The 24,666-nt window shown below is 41.7% G+C and overlaps 1 protein-coding gene across 1 annotated transcript in view; it reads left to right on the forward strand.

Moving 5' to 3' along the window:
- Positions 1-4,155: 4,155 nt before the first annotated feature.
- LOC141147947 (up-regulator of cell proliferation-like) overlaps positions 4,156-24,666 on the forward strand; it is a 34,150-nt gene continuing 13,639 nt past the window's right edge. The window contains exons 1-2 of the mRNA XM_073635105.1: positions 4,156-4,330; positions 20,253-20,443. Of these exons, the coding sequence (XP_073491206.1) occupies positions 4,156-4,330; positions 20,253-20,443 (366 nt within the window). The remainder of the gene's footprint in view (positions 4,331-20,252; positions 20,444-24,666) is intronic.

The raw sequence follows: 24,666 nt of genomic DNA on the forward strand, positions 1-24,666 counted from the left end.
TAATTACAAGATCATCTATGAATCTTTTATATAAAATAAGTTCTTTAGGTCTGGGGTTGAGTACATCCATATCCACCCAATGGGCTACAAAGAGGTTCGCTACACTCGGTGCAAACCTCGCGCCCATAGCTATAGTCCTTATTTGTAAATAACAATCACCACTATACCAAAAATAGTTATGCTCTAAACAAAAATGTAAACATTTAATCAGAAACTTCTTTTGTTTACTGGGGAGGTTGGAACTCTCCAATGCCCATTTCACAGATGCCACTGCTTCATGATGTCCAATAATAGTATATAAAGACCCTACGTCCGCAGTGGCCAAAATGCACTGATCTGAGTGATGTAGTTCTCAATAAGGAAGAGATTACTCTTTTAGACAAAGGACTCAAATTTTCACTAATTAAAAATTTAAATAAGTTTGACACCTATGTCCAAATCCAGAAATATGTACGCACATTGAATTTAAAGAAATATTTTTTGTCAAAACCCGATCCGAGACCCCCACCTTATGCTAGTAGTTTTCACCACTCATCCCTAAAAAATAAATATGTTTTTAACCCCTAAAATGTTGATAATAAATTTTTAGATGTCTTAAAAAATATGGTAGTTGAGGATTTGGTACAATTAAAAAGAAAGAAAGGTTCACTACCCTTATTGGATTAAAAAGGTAATTGGGAACATTGAACAGCCTAAAGACGTGGGCATATGATATGCTGATAAAGGGGGGGGGGAGTCTTGGTCATTATGACCAAACAGTATTGCAAAACAGAAATGGAAAGGCAGTTAGGTGATATGGACACTTACCTCAAGCTCACCAGTAACCCTCTGCTGGAATTTAAAGTGGTGTTCTGACCGAAATTATACTTTTTAAATAAAAATACCCCTATAATACACAAGCTTAATGTATTCTAGTAAAGTTAGTCTGTAAACTAAGGTCTGTTTTGTTAGTTTATAGCAGTAGTTTGTTATTTTATAAACCAACAGCAGGTTGTGACCATCTTAAGTGTGGGCATCTGAAGCCAGACTGTATTTCTTCCTGGATCTCATCCTTGCAGATCTCGCACATGCTCAGTGCAGCACAAGCAGTGTAATAGGTTTCAGGTCAGGTTTCCATAGCAACGGCAGTGTCAGAGGAAGTTGCCGCCCCTTCCCAGAAGGCATTGCAAACAGGAAATGATGCGATGGGCCACGGCCAGGGAGGAGGAAGTGAAAAATGAATACAGCAGATATACAGTAAGTGCTCAGAAAAAAAATTAAAAATATCCAATTCGTTTACAGTGCACAGTTTAGTGAGGGATGCTGAAGAGTCATAAAAGTGGGTGGAACTCCACTTTAAGAACAAACTTGGGGAGGTGGAGGAAAAAAGGGAAATCCAAAGATATCTTGTCCGTTAAGGAAGCACAATATCTGAATCCCATATCTTGTCATACGCTTTTATGTATTTTCTGCCGAAAATGCATAATAGCACTACAGAGCCACCTGGGAGGCCAATTATAAACGGTATAGACTCAGTTTGTTCCCGCTTAGAGCAGTATATAGACACTTTCCTGCAACTGTTGGTGTTAAAAGTGATGCGTATGTCAGGGACACCAAGCATGTGATCCAGTGTCTTGAGTCCCTTGACAATTGTGATCAGTGCATTTTGGCCACTGCGGACGTAGGGTCTTTATATACTATTATTGGACATCATGAAACTGTGGCATCTGTGAAATGGGAATTGAAGAGTTCCAACCTCCCCAGTAAACAAAAGACGTTTCTGATTAAATGTTTATGTTTTTGTTTAAAGCAAAACTATTTTTGGTATAGTGGTGATTATTATTTACAAAAAAGTGGTAGGGCTTGTCGACACAAGAAAAAGAATATAAAAAAGAGAAAAGAATTCTGTTCTACCAGTACAGGTAAAAGGTACAAAATCCGTGATTTTGTAACCTGTGCATCCACGGGTGTCATCTATATGCTGCAATGTGGATGCGGGTTGAGTAGGAGAGCACATTGCTAATATCAAAAAAGGCATCACCTCCCATAGTGTCCCAAAACATTTTAAATTAGTACATAAGGCTCTGAGTTCACTGCAATTTTGGGTTATAGAATAGGTGGATAAACACTGGAGGGGGGTCATTATATTAGACAACTCAGCAAAAGGGAATCCTTCTGGATTTATGAAAGTAAGGTACTCTGGCCGAGGGGTTTGAACGTACACTTTGACCTGAACTGTTTTATTAGTATTTTATGAGTTTAGGTATCCATTTTTATATTATTATTTTATAAGGAATTTTTTTATTGCAAATGTGATGTATTTGTGTAATTTTATATTATTTTATTGGAATATGGTCAAGATGCTTGTAGGATGGTGTTGCCAGCAGTATGTTTAGTTATGGTCACTTACACATAAGTTTTTTCTTTTAAAAAAACCTGACTTGGTAGGAATTGTTTTTCCCCTTGTCAGATGTCCCCATGTGTACGGGTGCCGTTTTCACCACTTCCTGCTTCGGTGTCAGCCCGGATGGGTGTGTCATGCGGCCTGGTTTAGCATAGTAGGCCAGACTGGGGAGTGGTGATGCAGCGCACCTGATTAGAGAGTATTAGTCTATATAAGCAGCGGTGAGATGCCTAGTCTCCGCCCCTTACTGAAGAAGTCACGCCCATTTGACGTAACGCGTGTCCTAGTGGCAGTGTCACCCCGCGAGCATCTTGTTGTTTCCATGCATCCTGAGCCCGCACTGCTTAAGTGCTGCGTTTGTGAGTAATGTTTTAATGTCTTTTTAATGAGGAATAAACCGCTTTGAATACAGAGAGCACTAGATTTGCCTTTTCTACTCCTATATGCACCGGATATTTCCAGTCATCAGTGCTGACAGTTCATTCACAATAATAAAAGATCACTCAGTGCAGTGGGGCTGTGTGATCTATCTGCAGGTGTCCTGGATGTGTACAAGAAACTGCAGATAGACAACACAGTCTGACAGTGCTGTGTGATCTTTTACCTACAGTATATAAAAGAACAATCAGTGTTGTTGGGGCTGGCCCTGTGTACGACTAGGATTGCCACCTGTCCAGTTTTGACCTGGACAGTTCAGGTCTTGACACATGCATCCAGGTTTCAGTCTGCCTGAAACCCAGACACACATACCTCCTGTCCAACTGATCCAATGGGGGTTTCTGTGGGGAGCCCCTGTATTTCTGCCACTGACTCCTGTATTACAAAAGGGGGTGACACTGACCCCTGTATTATGAAAGAGGGGGTTGACATTGACCTCTGTATTATGGGGGGGTGACACTGACCTCTGTATTATGAGGGGGGTGACACCTAGGGTTGTCACCTGACCTAGATTCACCTGGACAGTCCAGGTTTTGAGTCGTATGTCCAGGTTTAAGTCTGCCTAAAACCTGGACACCTTATTCAGACCAGACTGTGGCTTCCCAAGTAACCGAGATAGTCACACACAAATCTGTTGCCATCTGTTAACTCAGTTTGGCAACAACAACCACTGTTCGACGCATTACTACTTTCCATGGTGCACTTAAAGGCGTCCCAGGTCTTTTACAATCCTACTACAACAAAAAATTTGCTACAGTATGCGCTGCTAAAGTGTTCGGGTTTGACTTGAAGTAAGGGTAGCAACCGTATGAATGACACAGCCCTCAATGACACTACAGTAAACAGGGTTGGGTATGACAGTGTGTGCAGGGTAGGAATGCAGTGGTATGAGAGTGAACAGTTTGTGCAAGAGAAGATGGTGGGCAGTTTATGAAGAGGTGTGGTGAAAGCATAACAGGAGGTGGTATGTGCAGGAGAGTAGTACATGGTTGAGTAGGATGATGGATAGCGAGCGCAGGGAAGAAGTGAGGAGAGTAGAATGGTGGGCAATATGTGCAGGAGAGGAATGTGGGATGTATGATGGGGTAGGTGTCTAGGAGAGGTGTGAGGAGGGTATGGCAGTTGACGCTATGTGCAGGTGGTATGGCCATGACCAGAATGTGAAGGGGGAGGGAGTACAGAGTGTTTTATGGTGTGCAATATGTGCCAGGGTGGAGAAGTTGGGTGGGTATAATGGGGGGGGCAATTTCTACAGGAGAGTAGTGTGACATTATGTCCAGGAGAGGTGTGCAGAGGATAACGCAGCAGGCAGTATGTACAGGACAGAAGTGTAGATGGTAGCAGAAGTGCAGCAGGCAGTATGTACTGGAGTGGAATGTGAGGAGTTTGGAGGGCATGACAGTGGGAAATATGTGAAGAAGAGAAGTACAGACAGGAATGACAGCAAGCAGCATGTGCAGGAAATGAGTGTGAGGGTTATGGTGTGGGGGAAATGTGCAGGAAATGATAGTAGAGGATATGTGTAGGAGAGGAATATGGGAGGTATAGCAGCATGCACAGTAATTCTGCGTACATACGATCGGGCATTCCGACAACAAAATCCATGGATTTTTTCTGATGGATGTTGGCTCAAACTTGTCTTGCATACACGCGGTCACACAAATCTTGTCGGAAATTCCGAACGTCAAGAACGTGGTTACGTACAACACATACGACGGCACCAGAAAAGGGAAGTTCAATAGCCAGTGCGGCTCCTTCTGCTAATCTTGTGTTACTAGAAGTTTGGTGAGAGACGATTCGCGCTTTTCAGCCTCATGCTTTTCACATCGTTACTGCTCTTCAGTTTGTGATTGTTGGTTCGTATCTGGTTTTCAGTGCGTGTAGTCAGTTCGCATTTGTTTTTCAGTGCATATTATTATAGTACGTATTTGATTTTGCAGTGCGTTCTTGTCTGCATGTTTCTGATTTTTCAGCTCACTCTTCTCAGGCCTTGCTGTTCTTCAGTGCATTCTGTTAGTTCGTTCTGACCAGCCAACCGTTTTGAAGCCATATTGCGTTTACGTACTCCTCGTAGAGTTTGTGCTATGCAGGGGCATGGTGTTGGGGTTCTTATTACTTTGACCCAAGCCCAGTCCATGAACAGGGCAGGGAGGAGTTCATGGACGAAGAATTGGTTACTCCAGCATGACCAATTCTCGCACATGCCTTTGTTGCGGGAGATCCAGGAGAATAATCCTGATGATTTCATGAATTATCTCCGGATGACGGACCCGTTGGCTTTGCTGTCCCCTTATATTATGAAGCAGGACACCTACATTCGGCAAGCCATCACTCCCGAACAGAGGCTCGTCACCACGTTACGGTGCTTGGTGACAGGGAGAAGTCTGCAGGACATCAAGTTCTCGACAGGTTCTGGGGATCATTATTCCAGAGACCTGTTCTTCCATCATTCAGGTCCTGCAGAAGGACTATATTAAGGTAAGTTTTCTCCTTTAACATCACATTATATGTATTTTAATGTTTGCTAATGTATTGTATTTATTTCATCATTCCCTAATTACCATGATTGTAATATGCTGTGAATGACCTCTTTGTCATCATGCATGCTGGAAGTTTTTAAAGTTATTTTTTGTCCTTCATGCATATTTGCCTTCACTAACCTCCCCAGCATGCTATCCTGGGCCCATACACACCTAGCCTAGTCACCTAATGTATTTTGTCAGCTCCATTGTAGTGCTTTACCCTAAAAACCCCCTAAAATGTGGCCAAATGTTATTTGTGTCCTAAATTCATGCAGAGTGCCAGAGGCTTTTTTTGGGGGTCCCAAAATCATTTGGAACCCTCCCTCCCCGCAACCGCTAAGTCAACCGATACCAATCCTCTATCTGCTGACTTTGCCAAACCCATACACATATTACCTACCTCTTTTGTGTTCATATTTAAGGATGAATTCACCAAAGCATGTAGTGAAAGGGCCTGCCTGAATACTTTCAACTCGTACTGTTTAAAATGTTGTTCTCCTATTATCTTGATAGGTAATTCCAGAATGTAAAAAAGTGCCTCAATTTGGACAGTGTGTATTCATATTTTTGTATTATGACACTTCTTACCTGTCCAGTGGGCTGCCGATAGTGTAAGTAAGGAGGGGCTGGCCAAAGTAACACACATTATTCATGCATTCAGCTCTCAATGAAGTGGAGAGAATTACCTGTCCAAAACACCCCCCCCAAATATTTTACAATGGGCCATCAGAGGGGGTAAGGAATCTGATAAGTGGACCTTATATTTTTGTCTTTAAATACTCCTTAAAATAAATGTTATACTGACATTGGCCAAGAATGTTTGTGTCTAATCTGCTTGCAATGTTATGTGCAAAATTACTAATTTTTATTTTTCTTGTTTGACTCCACAGTTTCCTTCAACGCCACAGGAATGGCAGACTGTGGCTTCCCAATTTTCCCAGCGGTGGGACTTTCCCAATTGCGGAGGGGTAATTGATGGGAAACACGTCCACATAGTCCCACCCCCCAACTCGGGGTCATACTCTTAAAACTATAAGGGGTTTAATAGTGTTGTGATGTTGGTGGTGGTGTTGGCGACATATGAGTTTCTCTATGTGAACATGGGGAAGAATGGCCAGATGGTGAAGTTATCGCCTAGACGGAGTTCTACAGATGGCTCCAGAATGGTGGCTTGGGATTGCCACCTGCTGAAGAGAACGTGGAAGGACTCCCTTTTGTCTTTGTCGCTGATGAAGCATTTGGGCTGAGTGATCACCTGATGCGGCCGTTCCCGATGAGGACCCTTACCCCGGACCAGAGGGTTTTTAACTACCGGCTGGCCAGAGCCAGAAGAGTGGTGGAGAATGCTTTTGGGATAATGGCCAGCCAGTTCTGCCTATTCCTCACTGCAATAAACATGGCGGAATATAAAATCAATCACATCGTTCTTGCATGCTGCATATTACGTAACTTTTTACGAAAAAATGCATCAAACTATGTGGCCTCAGTTGGGACATGCGGCTTTTGAAGCTGGCCGCCCTGGCTTGCACCCCCAAAGCGCCCGCGAAGTTCGCGAAAAGTATCTAGAGTACTCTGTGGGTAGGGAGGCCATTCATATGCCAGACAATGTTTAAGGAACATTTTAAAAATACATTTTTTTGTTAAACTGAAATATTATTTCCTTTGATTTAATGATTGTGTTTCTTTTAGCTGTCTCCTAGGTTCTCCAATGAGCTTTTCTTTTTGGCCATTTTCTTCAATAGTGCAAACGTACCTTATTTGATACATGAGGTGACAATCTCTTCTTCAACGAACTATTATGTTGGGGGTCTGCTACACACACCCCTTGTTTTTGTTGTTAATGTATGTAATGCATTAATGATAAAAAGAACCATCATTTTCAGCACCATGAATTAATTTTTGGGAGTCAAGAAAATGGCGCGATTGTGGCAAATTATAAAGCACTGTGGGAGTTATTTACGAAAGGAAAATCCACTTTGCACTCCAAGTGCACTGAAAAAGTGCACTTGAATATGCACTGAAAGTGCACTTGTAGTGCAAAGTGGATTTGCCTTTAGTAAATAACCCCCATTGCATTGTAAACACCAACTTAGTACCAAAACTGCTATTGAGCATTGAAAGAAGACGCCACACATTGTTGATTTTAAAACTTTTTACTCTGTGCACATTCACATGTGCTTTAGAAAAGGGTTTTTGAACAAACCAACATATTTTTGGAATAACATTTTTCAGTTTGACAGTACAAATAGCCTTTTTTGTGTTAAACAGGCATGTTTAAAACCATAAAACAATACACAACTCAGGAACTTACAAAGTTCAACTTTGATAAATTGAAGGCAATATCAGACATTAGTATGTCCAAACTGTGTTGATATTGCCTTCATCAGATGGGGTGATGCCACCCCTGTGAAAGCCAAATTTTGAAGATGCACACAAATGAGAGTCAAAATTGGGATTTCCCTCCTGATCCCATGCCTAATGTCAATATGTGCTAGCTCTCATCATTGGGGATCAATGGACGTGTTTCGGGGGTGCAACCTCTTCCTCTCAGCTACTTTAGTTGTGAGGAAGGGGTTGCACCCACAAAACGCATACATTGATATCCCGTGATGGCAGATAGCACATGTTGACAAACTGTGTGCATCTTCAAAATTTGGCTTTCAATACACTTCAAAAAGTTAAAAAAATATATATCAACAATTGAAGAATTTTGGTGTGTTTTAGATTCTGCCTAAAACATCAATAATGTTTTTGAGTCTTTTTTTCAACATCATTGATGTCTTCCTTGATCTTCTGTAAATCCGATTGCACACCATGATCTCCCCGATGAGGTCATGTGCACTTGCACTTGTGAAATGAGTTTCTTCTTCCACAACATCTACATCACCTAAAATTCAAAAACACATGATGTATTAAAAATATGCAGGCATACATCTATTACCTGAAGCTGTGGTCTCAGACACTCACCTGTTGTGGTCACTATTTCACCCACTTTATAAACCTTTCCTTCCTCCACATCTTCTGGTTGTGGTGTGGGGATTTGCTTTTCTTTCAGAGGTGGGGGGTCCCTGGTGTCCTCAGATGTCCCAAGTCTTTTCTCCCCTATGTGAATAAAAAAAGGTATACTATTTGAGGGCAGAAATAGGAATCTGAAACATTGCTTGGAAGTGTTGTACAATTGTCTTTATTGTCTTTTTGGGCAGAGTTCCAAACTGAAGGCATTTTTTTCCCTTTCTAAAGCTGGAATACTTCTTTTAATACAAATAGGCATGAACAAATGTAGTTATCCTGGATATGCCCCAAACATCGTATTAGTGGGCGAATGAATGATGTTTACTACGAACGATTACTGTGCCCACGAACCTGAAAGTTGCTATTTTAAACTGTACAACAGTAAAGAAAAGCACATGGAGCAGCATGCAAGTAATAATAATAATAATAATAATAATAGGAACACACAACAAAAACTTACTTGACAACAACTTACTTTTTTGAAGAACTCTCTTGATCTTTCTGTACTGATCCTGCTCCCTCAATTTCAGGTCTGACCATCATTTCCTCAATTGATCCTTGGATCGTCGTACCCCAAAATTCCGGCTCAGACTCTTCACAGCTTTAGCCATCATCTTGGCCTTTCTCACATTTGGGTTTAGGTAAGGTCCATACTTCCCATCATAGTCAGCCCTCTTCAAGATGTCCACCATCTCCACCATCTCTACAAAGGACATATTTGAGGCCTTAAATCTCCTCCGGGATTGGAACGTTCGTGGCTCCGGGCTTTCGTCGTTGCTGCTGCTGTCTGCATGCACTTGCTCTTTCTCCGCCATGTTCTCTCCCACTGCGGCGAAAGATAAGGGGCAGGGAATAGACTAGAAAGAACATCAGGGGAGGGTGGAGTTTCACGCATGTGCAGTATATATAAAGTGTAACACGCGTGCGTCGTACGTACGATCTGTGAGCGGAGGAAGGAGTATCGGAACAGCCGATAGTTAGAACGAAGGTACAATTTGAACTAGGGGCATCAGTGGTCTATACTGCTTCTAGATTGAGGCCTATATTGGGACAAGATTAGGAGAGTTTAGCCTGACGTTAGGGTTTGTCTTGTGTTGTGTCTTGCAGAGAAAATGGATGGCTTCAATGACCCCAACTTCTTCCCCATATTCATAGACAAGTACAGGGAGCTGCCCTGTCTGTGGCAGGTGAAAGATCCGCATTATAATCATAAACAAAAGAGGCAGGCAGCGCTGGAGAAACTGCTGGAGTTGGTGAAGCCGGTGGTCTCCACGGCAACCATTCCCTATTTAAAAGCCAAAATTGGTGGCCTGAGGAGCACTTATAATAGGGAACGCAATAAGGTCCAGGATTCAATGAAATCAGGAGCTGCAGCAGATGCCATTTATGTCCCCAGGCTGTGGTACTATGAGAGACTGCGATTTCTGTCAGACCAGACTGAAGTCAGGCAATCACTCTCCACTTTTCCTACCACGCTTCCTTCCATCCCACCTGAGGCTTCCGACATCCAACCTGGGCCTTCCAGCCAGGAAGAAGAAGTGGAGGAGCCCAGCTTGAGTCAGGTATAGCATTGTTCAACATATTTCTGGTCGTAAAATTAATTATGTTAACTAGATGTTATTATTGATCACTAATTGCTGATTTAATAAAGTGTTTTACATATCAATAGACAGTAGTGGCCAAAAATGTTTGGGACAAGAAGTAAAAATGCTGGGATCAGAATGATAGTCTTTTCTATTTGTTAACATTCAATTTGCAACAGTCATGAGCTGAAAATTGTGTGTGATTGATGACCAAAAAACTAAAACTATGTTCTTTTTTCATACACAGGAAAGCCTCAGCCAGGAGGAGGCTGTGGAAAGTGGCAGCCAGGAGGTGGCCTGGCCCAGTAGCCTGACAGAATCCCAGGTCCCTCTCCTCTGCCTTCCAACCAAAAGGCCCAGGATGGTCAGTAATGTGCAGGAGGCAGCACTTGGTCTGATTCGGGAGGCTAAGGTGGCCCTCAGAGCCACTAATAAAGTAATATAGTGCAGCGCTAATGAAGGTGTAATATACAATGAAATATTTCCAATCAAAAGTTAACATAGTATATCAATGTGCAAATCATATATACACAACAAAATACTCCTGGGTACCATGAATTCAGAGATGTATTGTTCTAAAAAGATTACATCCCACTGAAGGTGTAGCTCTGATGGCATGATATTCTTAAGTCTCAAAAAAAGACCACCTATTTCACTGTCACTATCAATGACCGTGAAAACCCCATCGGTATTAATCGTCCGTGTAGCTCTATGCTCAAAAACATCCATAGGCCGGTATAGCTTTTTTCGTATAGAGCAATAGACTGCTGCAGTTATGAAAGGAAAACAATGTATGGAAAAAATGTGAAAAAAAACGTGCTGTCTTATACAAATAGTGGTAGCTGTCAGCACATCAGATAGTCTGTAAATAAGTGAACGAATAAAGTAATATAGTGCAGCGCTAATGAAGGTGGAATATACAATGAAATATTTCCAATCAAAAGTTATTATAGTATATCAATGTGCAAATCATATATACAGAACAAAATACACAGCAATGGTGATAAAGTTACATAAACCAACAGTGTTAGTGCATATAAAGTGCATATAGTCCATATAATATGGCAATAAATAACGTGACTGTGAATCTCTGTGAACTGGTTGTAGATAATCCACCACCGTAAGGAAAGAGGCTTACCAGACAGGTTGAACCCAACTAGGCGTACGCCTGATGGGTCAACTGAGCTTTTAGTGTAACACACCCAAGGAGAGGTACAGCAACCACGACTTCCAATATAAACCAAATATAAATCTGGTAGGGATCCGTTACAATAGTGACATCAATGGGTATCCACCATAGGTATAGTGACTGAAATTCATGAGCGGTTCCTCTCAATATAACATATGGCAAAAGGAGTAAAAATTGGGCCACATAGTGTGATTCCGTTTTAAATATAAAACATTTATTGAAAATTATAAAATGGTCACTCACATTTGAGAAGACATTAAAAGCATATGGATAAAACGGAAAAAACGGAAAAGTAATGCAGAGGCATCAGCAGAGCCCGTCCCGACGTTTTGTCCTAATAAGACATCCTCTTGGGTGCTGGTCCACTGCAGCCACTGCGTATTTATAGGATAAATGATCACCCCAAATGAGGGCCAGCTCCATGACCGCCAAAAAACAAACTTCCGGTTTGTAAAGATGGCGCTTATGGCTTGCAAGTCAAGCCTCACTCTGATGTGTAACTCAAGCCTCAGTATGGGTGTAACCGGAACTATACACTGGACTGTTCTCTGCTATGCTAAATAAGCAGAGAACGTCCGAAAGCATAAATTGAGTAAAATGAAAATTAAGTAAGCCAAGTGTCGTTATATAGTAATGAAACTTGCTGTTATGATTACTATATAAAAAATAATGCAGCAAGAGAACGGAACCGAGCGCTTGCACCATAGGACGCCGACAAAATGGCGCCCGAGGCAGCAAGCAAAGTCCTCTATTGGACATCCCCAAGAAAATGGTGGTGATACCAAACAAGGATGGTCCAAGCCTCGTTCTGGTCTCCATTGATGAAAACTGGAAATGGTGAGTTACCCGGAAGCAAACCAATCATCAGAATAACAAAAGAATCACCCGGAAGTGAGCCAATCATCAGAATGACAACAGAGTCACCGACCTATCTGAAACCCAAAACCACTCAAAACAAGAGTGAAATGGATATGAATATTATTTAATTTATATATATATATATATATATATATATATAAAATCACCTATATGTGTCTCAGCTCAGAGCCACCCCCACTCCTCAAGAGTCCTTTGGCTGCATGACTACCAGCAAAATTCAGGAAATGGAGCAGGGCCAACGCCTCTTGTGTAAGGAAATAATGTATACAACCCTAAATAAGGAGTTGAGGGGCCAACTCACAACTAAAACACACCTGTGTGAGTTGGACCATCCTCCTCCGTCTCCTCCTCCACCACCTGCCACACCTCCAACACCACAGCCACAGCTTGGAAGCAAGCGTGTAAGGAAGAATGGAAGTAAGACAAAGTGATGGCCTGGGTTCAGTCTGATCTAACAAAAGAAGCAGGGTGTTGTATGACCGCAGCCTGGGGACAGATATGTCATCTGCTGCTGTTCCTGATCTTTTGTAGTCCTGGACAGGATTGTACTCACTATTATATGGGCTCCTCAGGCTACCAATTTTGGGTGTAAAATAGTTGATGTGTACCCTGGGGTACAAAGGCTTTGCCAATATCACCAGTTTCTCCAGCGTTGCCTTCCTCTTTATTTTGTTATGACCCAGAATAAATGGCTATTTTATTTTCACAAATACTTGCCTATGTGTTTTACTTCAAAAAGGACAGTTTGTTTGTAAGTAGACAGGTACGTTTCAAAAATACAATGTCAAATTAACAAGAGACACCAACACCAAACAACCTCCTTGAGGTTAAAAAAATACAAGGTAATTATGGTGTTGTGGTACCTTGAAACACAAAACTAAAAACAATATTATGCAGAGCACTAGAAAAAAAAAAAACGGGAGATATTGATAAAAAAAATAAACACTATAAAGAAAGATAAAATGCATTATTATGGAGATCTGATGAAAACCAAAAAAAAAATAATATTGAGGAGATTACAAGAAATAATTTTTTCTGAACTCTGTGTGAATATCAGCAGCAAAACAACTTCATTAATCTAGCATTATAAAGAAGAAGAGAATTTGCTGCATTAAAAGATTTAAGAATTGCAGCGCGATGAATTTGCTATCTCCATTACGAATGCTAGTTTTACCAGACCGAGCGCTTCCGTCTCGTACTTGATTCTGAGCATGCGTGGAACTTTGTGTGTCAGAATTGTGTACACACAATCGGAATTTACGAGAATGGATTTTGTTGTCGGAAAATTTGAAATCCAGATCTCAAATTTTGTGTGTCGGAAATTCCGATGGAAAATGTCCGATGGAGCCTTCACACGGTTGGAATTTCCGACAACAAGCTTCCATCGAACATTTTCCGTCGGAAAATCCGACTGTGTGTGCGGTATTATAGGGCGTACACACGGTCGGACTTTGTTCGGACATTCCGACAACAAAATCCTAGGATTTTTTCCGACGGATGTTGGCTCAAACTTGTTTTGTCTACACATGGTCGCACAAAGTTGTCGGAAAATCCGATCGTTCTAAACACGGTGACGTAAAACACGTACGTCGGGACTATAAACGGGGCAGTGGCCAATAGCTTTCATCTCTTTATTTATTCTGAGCATGCGTGGCACTTTGTCCGTCAGATTTGTGTACACACGATCGGAATATCCGACAACAGATTTTGTTGTCGGAAAATTTTATCTCCTGCTCTCCAACTTTGTGTGTCGGAAAATCCGATGGAAAATGTCCGATGGAGCCCACACACGGTCGGAATTTTCGACAACACGCTCTAATCGGACATTTTCCATCGGAAAATCCGACCGTGTGTACGGGGCATTAGTGTGAAGGGTATGATGAGGCGCAGTACGTGCAGATGAGATGGGAGTGGAGGGTATGACTGGAGTGTGGAGGATAGTGGAAATCGCTATCCTGTGTCATGGAGTCCAGGAAAAGTGGAGGTGATGAAGTGGGAAATGATGTGGAGCTTTGTTGCTGAGGAGTGTTTAAGCAGGAAATGAGGTAGTGGAGCTGAGATACAGTAACTATTGGACTAGAGTCAGTGAGAAGGAGACTGATATTTGGCATGATATATGGAATAAATGTAAGGATTATCAAACATGTGCTGGAGATCGGATGCTGGGATGGCTAACCCACATGTCCTGGGGATAGGGCACTGAGGGTTTATTTCACATGTAATGACAACTGGCCACTGAGGAGTTAACACATATATATAGTCAAGACTGGGTGCTGAGGGGTTAATATATTTGTTGGAGACTGTCCCCAGATGGGTTAACGCCTCGGTTCTGGATACTGGTGACTGGAGGATTAAAACATAAGCCACAGACTAGGAGACTGAAAGGGTTAAAAAATATGCATTGTGTACTTGTCACTGAGTGGTAATAAACCCCAAAACAAAAATGTATTATATTGCAGTTTACCAATTCGTAGAAGTATAGCCCCGTACACACGATCAGATTTTCCGACGGGAAATGTTCGATGTCAGGCTGTTGGCGGAAAATCCGACTGTGTGTACGCTCCATCAGACAATTGTTGTCAGACTTTCTGCCAACAAATGTTGGCTAGCATGTCTTCAAATTTTCCGCCAACAAATGTCTGTTGTCGGGTTTTTCCAAGCGCGTGTACACAAGTCTGTCGGACAAAAGTCCAAAGTACAAACACGCATGCTCAGAAGCAAGGATGAGCCGGAAGTGGTCGATCTTGTAAACTCGCGTTTGTAATGGAGAATTAAGATTTGTGATGCGGCAAATTATGAAATCCCCAAATGCAGCGCACAATTCTCTTCTTTAATGGGATAATAATGAAGCTGCTTTGCTGGTGATACTGAGGGAGTTATTGCAAACTAATTTTCAAAGACTTTTTTTTTCTAGTGATATCAAGTATAATATTATTATGTTTTTTTTTTTTTTTTAAACACCATTATCCCGCAGTTCAGATCAAAGATACAACTATGTTGGTGTCCCTTGTTAATTTTACGTTGTATTTTTGAAAATGTAACTGCCTCCTCCCAAACTGTCATTTTAAATAAAACACACAGCCAAGTATTATTATCCACAATTTTTTATTGTGCATTAAAAAAAAAAATTAAATATGCTATCTGCCAATAGAACTTGACCAAAAACTGCATTCTATGCATCCAAAAATATAGAAAATATACCAAATCAAATCATTATTATTCAACCAAAAAAATAAGGTCAAAGCAATAACTCCAAGGCCAATAATAAATAACACGTTATCTCCTCCGATTCTGCAACATGTCTGGTTCAGAAACGAATGGAAAAGCACAAAATGAAAAACGCGAAAAGAAAAGCGCGAATCAACACTCGCCAAACGTCTACTAACACAAAATTAGCAGAAGGAGCCCAAAGGGTGGCGCTAAAGAGCTGAAAACCCATGTAGTACGTCTAGTACATCACTACGTTTGTAATTGTTGGCCAACATTTGTGTGACCGTGTGTATACAAGACAAGTTTGAGCCAACACCCTTCGGACAAAATTCCACAGATTTGTTGGCCAACAATCCGATCGTGTGTACGAGGTTTAAGTGTTATTTTTTAACTTCCTTTAACCAGCCAGGCTGTCGAACAAAAGTGGTAGTTAAAGGGTTGGAACAAACAATTTTAGCACTGACAGGGGCAGAGGTGTATCTACCGTGAGGCGAACAAGGCCTTTGTCTTTGGGTGGCATTTTTCAGGGGGGCAGCGCTTGTGCAGCTGCAAGCATCACCCCAGTATTATTTTTAAGAGTCGGCGGTCGGCTCTCTTGTAATTGCAATCGGAGTGGCTTACTAGTCATTTGATTGTTATTACAAGCAGCAAGAGGGGACATCTCCCCCTCCAGCTGCTTCCCGTTACTCTCTCTGGCTCTCCTGTCCCATTGGGAGACCCAAGTGACCAGCCGGTGCGTCCCCCAGCTGGCCAGACAGCCAAGCAAAGCCGGGAATGGCTTTGATGGGCTGTTCATAACAGTAAACCCAGAAGCGCTGTCATGACATCACTTCCGGTTTACTCAGAAACCATCAGCATCAATTTTTACAAATCTAAAGCATTGAAAAACACAGATCTTGGTATTTTGAATGCTCCTCAGACCCCAGATCTCTCCATAAAGAGTACCTGTCACTGTGTCACTGCCTATTGCTGTCCCAAAGACGTTTACATTCCTTATGACAGCAATAAAAGTGCTACTTTTTTTTTTAACCACTTTTTTTAACCACTTGCTTACTGGGCACTTAAACCCCCCTCCTGCCCAGACCAATTTTCAGCTTTCAGCGCTGATGCACTTTGAATGACAATTGCGCGGTCATACAACACTTGATACCCAAATTACATTTTTTATCCTTTTTTTCCCACAAATAGAGCTTTCTTTTGGTGGTTTTTAATCACAGCTGGGATTTTTATTTTTTGCTAAACAAACAAAAAAAGATGGAAAATTTTGAAAAAAAAAAAAAATCATTGTTCATAGTTTGTTATAAAATTTTGCAAACAGGTAATTTTTCTCCTTCATTGATATGCGCTGATGAGTCTGCACTGATGAGCACTGATAGGCACAGTTAATGCGGCACTGATAGACACAAATAAGGCGGCACTGATGGGGACAGATAAGGCGGCACTGATGGCCACTGATGAGTGGCACTGATAGGTACCACTGATAGGTACCACTGATAGGTGGCACTGATGGGCACTGATGGGCGGCACTGATGGGCAGTGATGGGCGGCACTGATTGGCACTTATGGGCACTGGTAGGTGACACTGATGGGCACTGATAGGTGGCACTGATGTGCAGCACCATTGTTGAGGCACTGATTGTGGGCACTGATGGGTGGCACTGTGGGCACTGGCAGGCGGCACTGCTGCCTATTACTAGGTGGCACTGGCAGGGGGAACAGGTGGGCACTGGTGATCTGGCGGCAGATCTCCGTGATAGGGACTGATGTCCCCCTCACGGCCACCAGTGATCGGCTTTTTTTTCCTCCTCACGCTGTCAGCGCGAGGAGAAAAAATAGCCGATTACCAGCTCTGTTGACATCACATGATGAGCCGTCATTGGCTGACAGCTGATCATGTGGTAAGGGGTCGCGATCGACCCCTTAATCAGATCTGTAATCAGGCAAGTCTCATAGACTCGCTGATCACAGAGCACGCCGCACGCGCCCTGCAGGGGGCGCGCAGGCCACTCGTGCACGGAACAACGTCAATGGACGTAGTCCCGGCAAAGCAGGTTCTCGCTGTAGCCGTCATTCGGCTATAGCGCGGATCTCTAGTGGTTAAATGAATAATTTAAAAAAAGACGGAAGCGCCCCCGTCCTCCTGTGCTCGCACGCAAAGGCAAAAGTGCGTGTCAGCCCCACACGCATCCAAACAGCGATCGTCCCACACGTGTGAGGTACCACCTTGAACGTCAGATTATGGACAGTAATTCTAGCACCAGACCTCCTCTGTAAATCTAAAGTGGTAACCTGTAAAGGCTTTTAAAACATTGCCTATGGATAGTAAAATTTACGGTGTTTATCTCTGTTACACAGGCGTGTACAATTTTAAAGCAACTGGGATGGGACAAATTTAGATGGGGGGTGCTCAATTTTAGTCTTGCCTAGGGCACCACTGTGCAGGGGTGCTTACAATGATCAGCATAATTTGTGTTTTGGGAATGAGATCTCATTATTTAATACATAGTTAACAATATTTTCCAACAAAAAAGAATTCAGACAGGAAGAGACAATTTAACCGCTGACAGATCTAGGTCAGAATTTGACTGGTTTAAAGAATAAGTCCAGGTATCAGTATGGACCAGCTTGGACCAATTTAATTATGTATACCCCATACCTGGCCAATGCCCTTGAAAGCTGTAAATCACTGAACTAGACTCTGCTACTACACTACTATCTCCACTAGCTTCTGGGTCACATGTCAAGAGAGTGCTCTCCTGCATTGTGAACACAGAAGGTTGGCTGCTTTGAATGATTGCAAAGTGTTTTCTGACTGGAGGTCAGAGGTGGAAAACTTGACATAACCAGCCTGCCTCTCCACCTCTACACCTCATCTAATCAAACATTGCTTTGCATTCATTCAGAAAATGTAAAGCATTCTCTGAATGGTGCCCTTGCCAAGCAACCAACCTCCTTTGCTCATAATGCAGGAGAGCAGTTGCTCATAGTGGTACCCAAAAGCTAGTGGAGATCATAGGAGCAGTGGTGTCTGCTTCAGTGATTTCCAGCTTCAGGGGGCATAGGCCAGGTATGGCGTATACATAGTTACATTGGTCCACACTGGATCAGTGTGTAACTACTATGTATAATATGCCTATGCTGGGAATTATTTAAGTATGTGAAGAATATGGGAATTTTCAAAAGATTCATTGCATTTGTATCAACTTGCCTCATAGACTGATAATTGTAAGCCTCTTTTCCCTTTTAAAAGTTAAATGTACACTAATAATTTTATTGTTCACCAGGAGAAGAATTTAGAAATGAAAAGTCAACCCAAACTGAACCAGACCTAGGTCAGTATATGAATAGTATAAGTTCAGAATATGAAAACCTTCCTACACGCAGAGCAAAAATACTTTTTTTTTTCCATATCTCTTGTTTTCAATTAAATCACATTAGCAAGGTTTTTTCCACAGACATTTAATGCCCTAGTGACAACCTAAGGTGCCCTTACACTTATAGATTATTTTTTGTTCAGCCCAATGGCTGGATCTAACTAATTCCTCCATCCACACTATACAGTACAGATGGATTGTATTTTGGGAGCCAGCAGAATACCCAAACAGCAACTGAACTCTAATTGGCCAACAATTTTCTACCTGGCTTTGATTCTTCAGGTGAGGGATGTCAGGAGGAAGAAGGCCAACAGGGCCACCCACTGAGCAAATTTTGGCCAGTTCATAAGGAACCGGATGCAATTCAAACAGTGTATGTTTACTCAGTTTACTCAGTTCAGCTGAATCCTTTACTCAATATAACTCTTTCCAATGTCCTGGCACATTCTGCCATATGCATTAAAATTGTGATGTTTTACCACTCTTGGTGCATATTATGTACTACAGTTCATGGTCTATGAAATTTTTGAATGTCTAGTACTCAATTATGGAATGGGGTCATTGAGACCATACTTTAGATTTTTTTTCTTTTAGGTTCTAAAATCTGAAAGCCCTGTATGTAAAAAGAGGGTGACCATATATCTGGCCTTCTAATCTGCCCCCTTATTAGTAAAGGGCCAAACTACCATGGGTTTGGTTCGGTAGAGGTTTGCAGAATTTCAAAGTAGTTCAGATGCTGAACCCTAAACCCACTGAATGGGAGGAATAGAAGCCAATTTGGCCAAATTAAAAATGCCCATTTTCTGGGCTAATAGATACGTGGGTGTTAAAGGACCCCTTGTTTAAAAGTTATCTAAAAGACCCCTGATGTCTCAATAAATAGAACCTGTCACATCAAAATAGTATCTCATAGGGGACTTTTGAACCCCTACTGTATGTGATGAAAAATAAGGTTTAGTGTAAGAAAAAAAGTATAAGTAAAATACATTACCCTAGGCACTTTAACCCCCTCAAAAAATGTTGCGCCCCACACCTACGTGCACATATGAACATAAACACACATTATAGGTACACCTATAAATGAAAACATTGATTGTGCTACACATGTTACATATTGCAGCACATGTTGTGAGAGCAATAGTTTTATGCCCATTACTTATGGTTAGCGCTAAACTAATGTCCTGTAATAACTTTTAAAGCCTATGGAAAACTTAGGGTATGAAGTTTGTTGCCATTTCACAGGTGTATGCAATTTTATTTCTTGGCATGTGTGCCTAAAATTAACTTTAGTACATTTTTTACTACAATTTTGCATGGATAAACCATTGCACTAATATCATGAGATATAAAAAGTTGAAACTACCAAGATTTTTTTTCTCAAGGTTCTCTGCTTAAAAATACAGTGCATCATTTTTTGCAGGTTTTAAGTAATCTTTAGGCTTAATTTTTTTTTGTGTTCAAAAAAACGCAAACATTGCTCTCACATCAGAAGGGTTTAAGGCTTCAAAAAGCTGTTTGGAGAACCAATCTAAAGCCCAGATGAACATGGCCTAATTATCCTAAATGATGTACCTATAACGGACAGAGGAGAATGTACTTATAACAAGGCCAAAAGGTAGACAATTATATATATTTTTTTCACTTGTCTGCTGTGTTTGTCAGTTGGAAGCACAAGAAAACAAACAGAGGAAATGAAAGAAAGACTTCAACAACTGGAACAACAGGAGGAGAATCAGACCCCAACTGAAGAGATGGCCAACCTAAGAACGGCTCTTCAACGGATAGAGGAGAAATTGGAGTTATTTAGAAGACTGAATAATGAACAACCGGAAGTCACCAAGGAGAATGAAAGGGTAATATTAATGAATTTAATCTAATTTATTAGAACATAAATAAAAAAACTAAAAAATTTTACTTCTTAGGCATCTCATATTGGATGCCAAAATGCTTTAAGATTTGGGAACCATCTTAGACACAGAAGTGCTTAAATAGCACCACTCTGCACCATTTATGTGTGCCCACAGTGTGGCAAAAGGAAAGGACCAGAACCCCGCTTGTCAAGGAGAGAACATATTTAGCACCAGGGAAAGGAACCAGGTGAGAAGGGACAGCTGAGGTTTTTCTTATAGGGAAACACTTTCAGCCAGCTACCTGGAATCCACCTCCCACCATCAGCCTAATATACACCATGATCTAATGGGGACACAGAGCAACATAGCAATTCCAGTATCATCTCTCTAGGAAATCCCTTGTGCATCCAGCAAACTGTAGGCCTAGTATTATAAAGTTTTGCCTGAGAAGTGCCATATTTTCAGCCTGTGTCTCTGCCTGTATATGCTTTATATGTGACATTGCCATTTCAGTAGTTAAATGCATTCACCTACCTATATGACCAATAGTGATTGTCCCTCCAAATTATTGTGTTCAGGCATTTCCAGTTAACGTGATATTTAACCCTGCTGGGAAAAATAAATAAAAGTAGCTGCATACTTTGTCACCATTGCTTCTTAATCACAAAAAAACACAATGTACAGCCATCATGTTGTTCAGTGATTCAGATCCACAACAATCAAGATGAACGACACCAAATGCCCACCAAAAGAAAAAGATCCTGCCAACTTACCGATGCTGGACAATGATACTGTCTGATCCTGTCGCTGACAGCAAATGACAATTCCTAGAGCATCGCTGCTAAAAGCAAACAAAGTGGCAGGGTCTCCGGGAAGGCATTATTGACCAAATATGGTCATGGCTATATTTGTTGAATGTCATTGCCCAAATATGGCCATGTGACCATAACTGATCAGTGATGTCATGCCTGCTCCTTTGTATATATACTGTATATATCTGGGGACTCCAGGCCAGTAAATTTATGGGGAAATAGTAACATCACTGGTTGCCAAGGGCAGATTGGATGCCTGCACTCACTGCTTCCTTGGCAACCACTGACAGGAAGTAAGTGGTCATATATAGTAGTGGTAGAACTACCCATACTATATACTGTATGATGGTTGGCTCCAGCTAAATGAAAAGCATGTCAAAGTTTGGTCTGAACCTTGAGCCTAACTGTAAGGGTTTACAGTACATAGCCTTTAACAAATTAGAAAAGAATAGATGCAAAGAATAGGGATGAGCCAATGGTTTAGTCCCCTTTTCAGCGGGAGCCAGAAATCATATATATAGGCAGTATTTATAGTGCAATCCCTGCTACTTAAAGTGGTTGTAAACTCTGAAAAAAAACAAACCTGCAAGACAAAGGCATAATGAGGAAGTATGCAACGCATACTAGCTCATAATGAAATACATACCTTAGATCGAAGCTGCGGCGGTCCCTGCACACTGCTGTGATCCGTGACATGTCTCCTGGAGTTATTTCCGGGTACGCAGGCACCGGCGCTGTGATTGGCCGGAGCCCCAATGATGTCACGGCATGACGTCATGCATGGGAGCCGCCGGTCATGGCACAGCTGCTGAAGAAATGGTACAAGCGAGCAGTTTCTTCAGTGCGCATGTGCTGATGACGTCGGCACATGTGGATACAGTGGATATCTCCTAAACTGTACATGTTTAGGAGATATTCACAGTACTTACAGGTAAGCCTTATTATAGGCTTACCTGTAGGTAAAAGTTGTGTAACAGGGTTTACAACCACTTTAAGCAAAGGGATAGTAGTGATATCACTGTCCAAATATGTCCACTGGCCACATTTAGGGCAATGATATTTACCAAATATAGCTTGCCATATTTGGTCAATCATGTCACAGCCATTCCCTCCCGGTCCCTTGTATAGCTGTTATTCGGCTATGAAGGCCATAGGATTGGTCGTGTGCGTTGGGTCATCTGTAGGGATGAGCTTCGAGTTCGAGTCGAACTCATGTTCGACTCGAACTCATGTTCGACTCGAACATCGGCTGTTCGCCAGTTCGCCGAACAGCGAACAATTAGGGGTGTTCGCGGTAAATTCGAAAGCCGCGGAACACCCTTTAAAAGTCTATGGGAGAAATCAAAAGTGCTAATTTTCCAGGGCACATGGATCGATGCAAAAAAGTTTTAAAAACGGACGTTTTTTCGGGAGCAGTGATTTTAATAATGCTTAAAGTGAAACAATAAAAGTTCATTGATAAAAACAGTCTGGCAGCAAAATTACATTTCAAAGGATAAAAAGTCATTTAAAACTACTCGCGGCTATTAATGAATTGCCGGTCCGACAATACACATACAAGTTCATTGATAAAAACGGCATGGAAATTCCCCACAGGGGAACCCCGAACCAAAATTTAAAAAAAAATGACGTGGGGGGGTCCCCCTAAATTCCATACCAGGCCCTACAGGTCTGGTATGGATTATTGGGAACCCCGGCCAAAATTTTTTTTTAAAAAGGGCGTGGGGTCCCTCTCAAAATCTATACCAGACCCTTCAGGTCTGGTATGGATTTTAAGGAGAACCCCACGGCAAATTTTTTTTAAAAAATGGCGTGGGGTCCCCCCAAAAATCCCTACCAGACCCTTATCCGAGCACACAACCTGGAAGGCCGCAGGAAAAGAGGGGGGGATGAGAGAGCACCCCCCCTCCTGAACCATACCAGGCCACAAGCCCCCTAAAACACCTTGTCCCCATGGTGATGGGGACAAGGGCCTCATCCCCACAACCATTGCCCGGTGGTTGTGGGGGTCATGCGCCCCTTTACAGGCATACTATAGACACCCCCCAGGTACAAAATTTAAAGGAATATTACACTTTTATTGTTTCACTTTAAGCATTATTAAAATTACTGCTCCCGAAAAAACTGCCGTTTTAAAAACTTTTTTTTTGCATTGATCCATGTCCCCTGGGGCAGGACCCAGGTCCCCAAACACTTTTTAGGACAATAACTTTTGATTATTCATGTTCGTGTCCCATAGACTTTAACGGTGTTCGCGTGTTCAAACAAATTTTTTGCCTGTTCGCATGTTCTGGTGCGAACCGAACAGGGGGGTGTTCGGCTCATCCCTAGTCATCTGGGGTTTTTTTTTCCCAGTGATTAACAATGTGATTAATGATGGATGTACAATGAGGGATTTTTTTGGGGATTGTTATTTTTTAAATAAAAGAATTGTCAAACGTTTGGGTGAGTCAGTTTTTTTTGTGATTGAGTACCCCTTAATTTTTACATGGAGAGGATTATCTAGGGTCCCCCTTATTATTAAAGGTAGATTCCAGATTTTCATAAGCCCCCTGCCCGTAGACCACTGCAACCACCTGTCCACCCCCCGCCTATTAGCCAAGTAAATAGGCATTTTTAATTTGACTGATTCAGCATCCATTGATAAGAAAACAAATGTTATAATGCAACCTCCATATATTGTGTTTAATTAAAAGTGCTTTGTCCCCTTTGATAAGAAAGAAACAAAGATGATAAATCATGATATGAGAAAATAATTCATCTGTATTTGGAGTAGATACAGTGGGGAGAATAAGTATGTGATACACTGCCGATTTTGCAGGTTTTCCTACTTACAAAGCATGTAGAGGTCTGTAATTTTTATCATAGGTACTCTTCAACTGTGAGAGGTGGGATCTAAAACAAAAATCCAGAAAATCACATTGTATGATTTTTAAAAAATTAAGTTGCATTTTATTGCATGACATAAGTATTTGATCACCTACTAACCAGTAAGAATTCCGGCTCTCACAGACCTGTTATTTTTTCTTTAAGAAGCCCTCCTGTTTTCCACTCATTACCTGTATTAACTGCACCTGTTTGAACTTGTTACCTGTATAAAAGACACCTGTCCACACACTCAATCAAACAGACTCCAACCTCTCCACAATGGCCAAGACCAGAGAGCTGTTTAAGGACATCAGGGATAAAATTGTAGACCTGCACAAGGCCGGGATGGGCTACAGGACAATAGGCAAGCAGCTTGGTGAGAAGGCAACAACTGTTGGCGCAATTATTAGAAAATTGAAGAAGTTCAAGATGATGGTCAATCTCCCTCGGTCTGGGGCTCCATGCAAGTTCTCACCTCAATGATCATGAGGAAGGTGAGGGATCAGCCCAGAACTACATGGCCGGACCTGGTCAATGACCTGAAGA

This window comes from Aquarana catesbeiana, linkage group LG06 (assembly GCF_042186555.1).
Source record: "Aquarana catesbeiana isolate 2022-GZ linkage group LG06, ASM4218655v1, whole genome shotgun sequence".
Classification (NCBI taxonomy): Eukaryota; Metazoa; Chordata; class Amphibia; order Anura; family Ranidae; genus Aquarana; species Aquarana catesbeiana.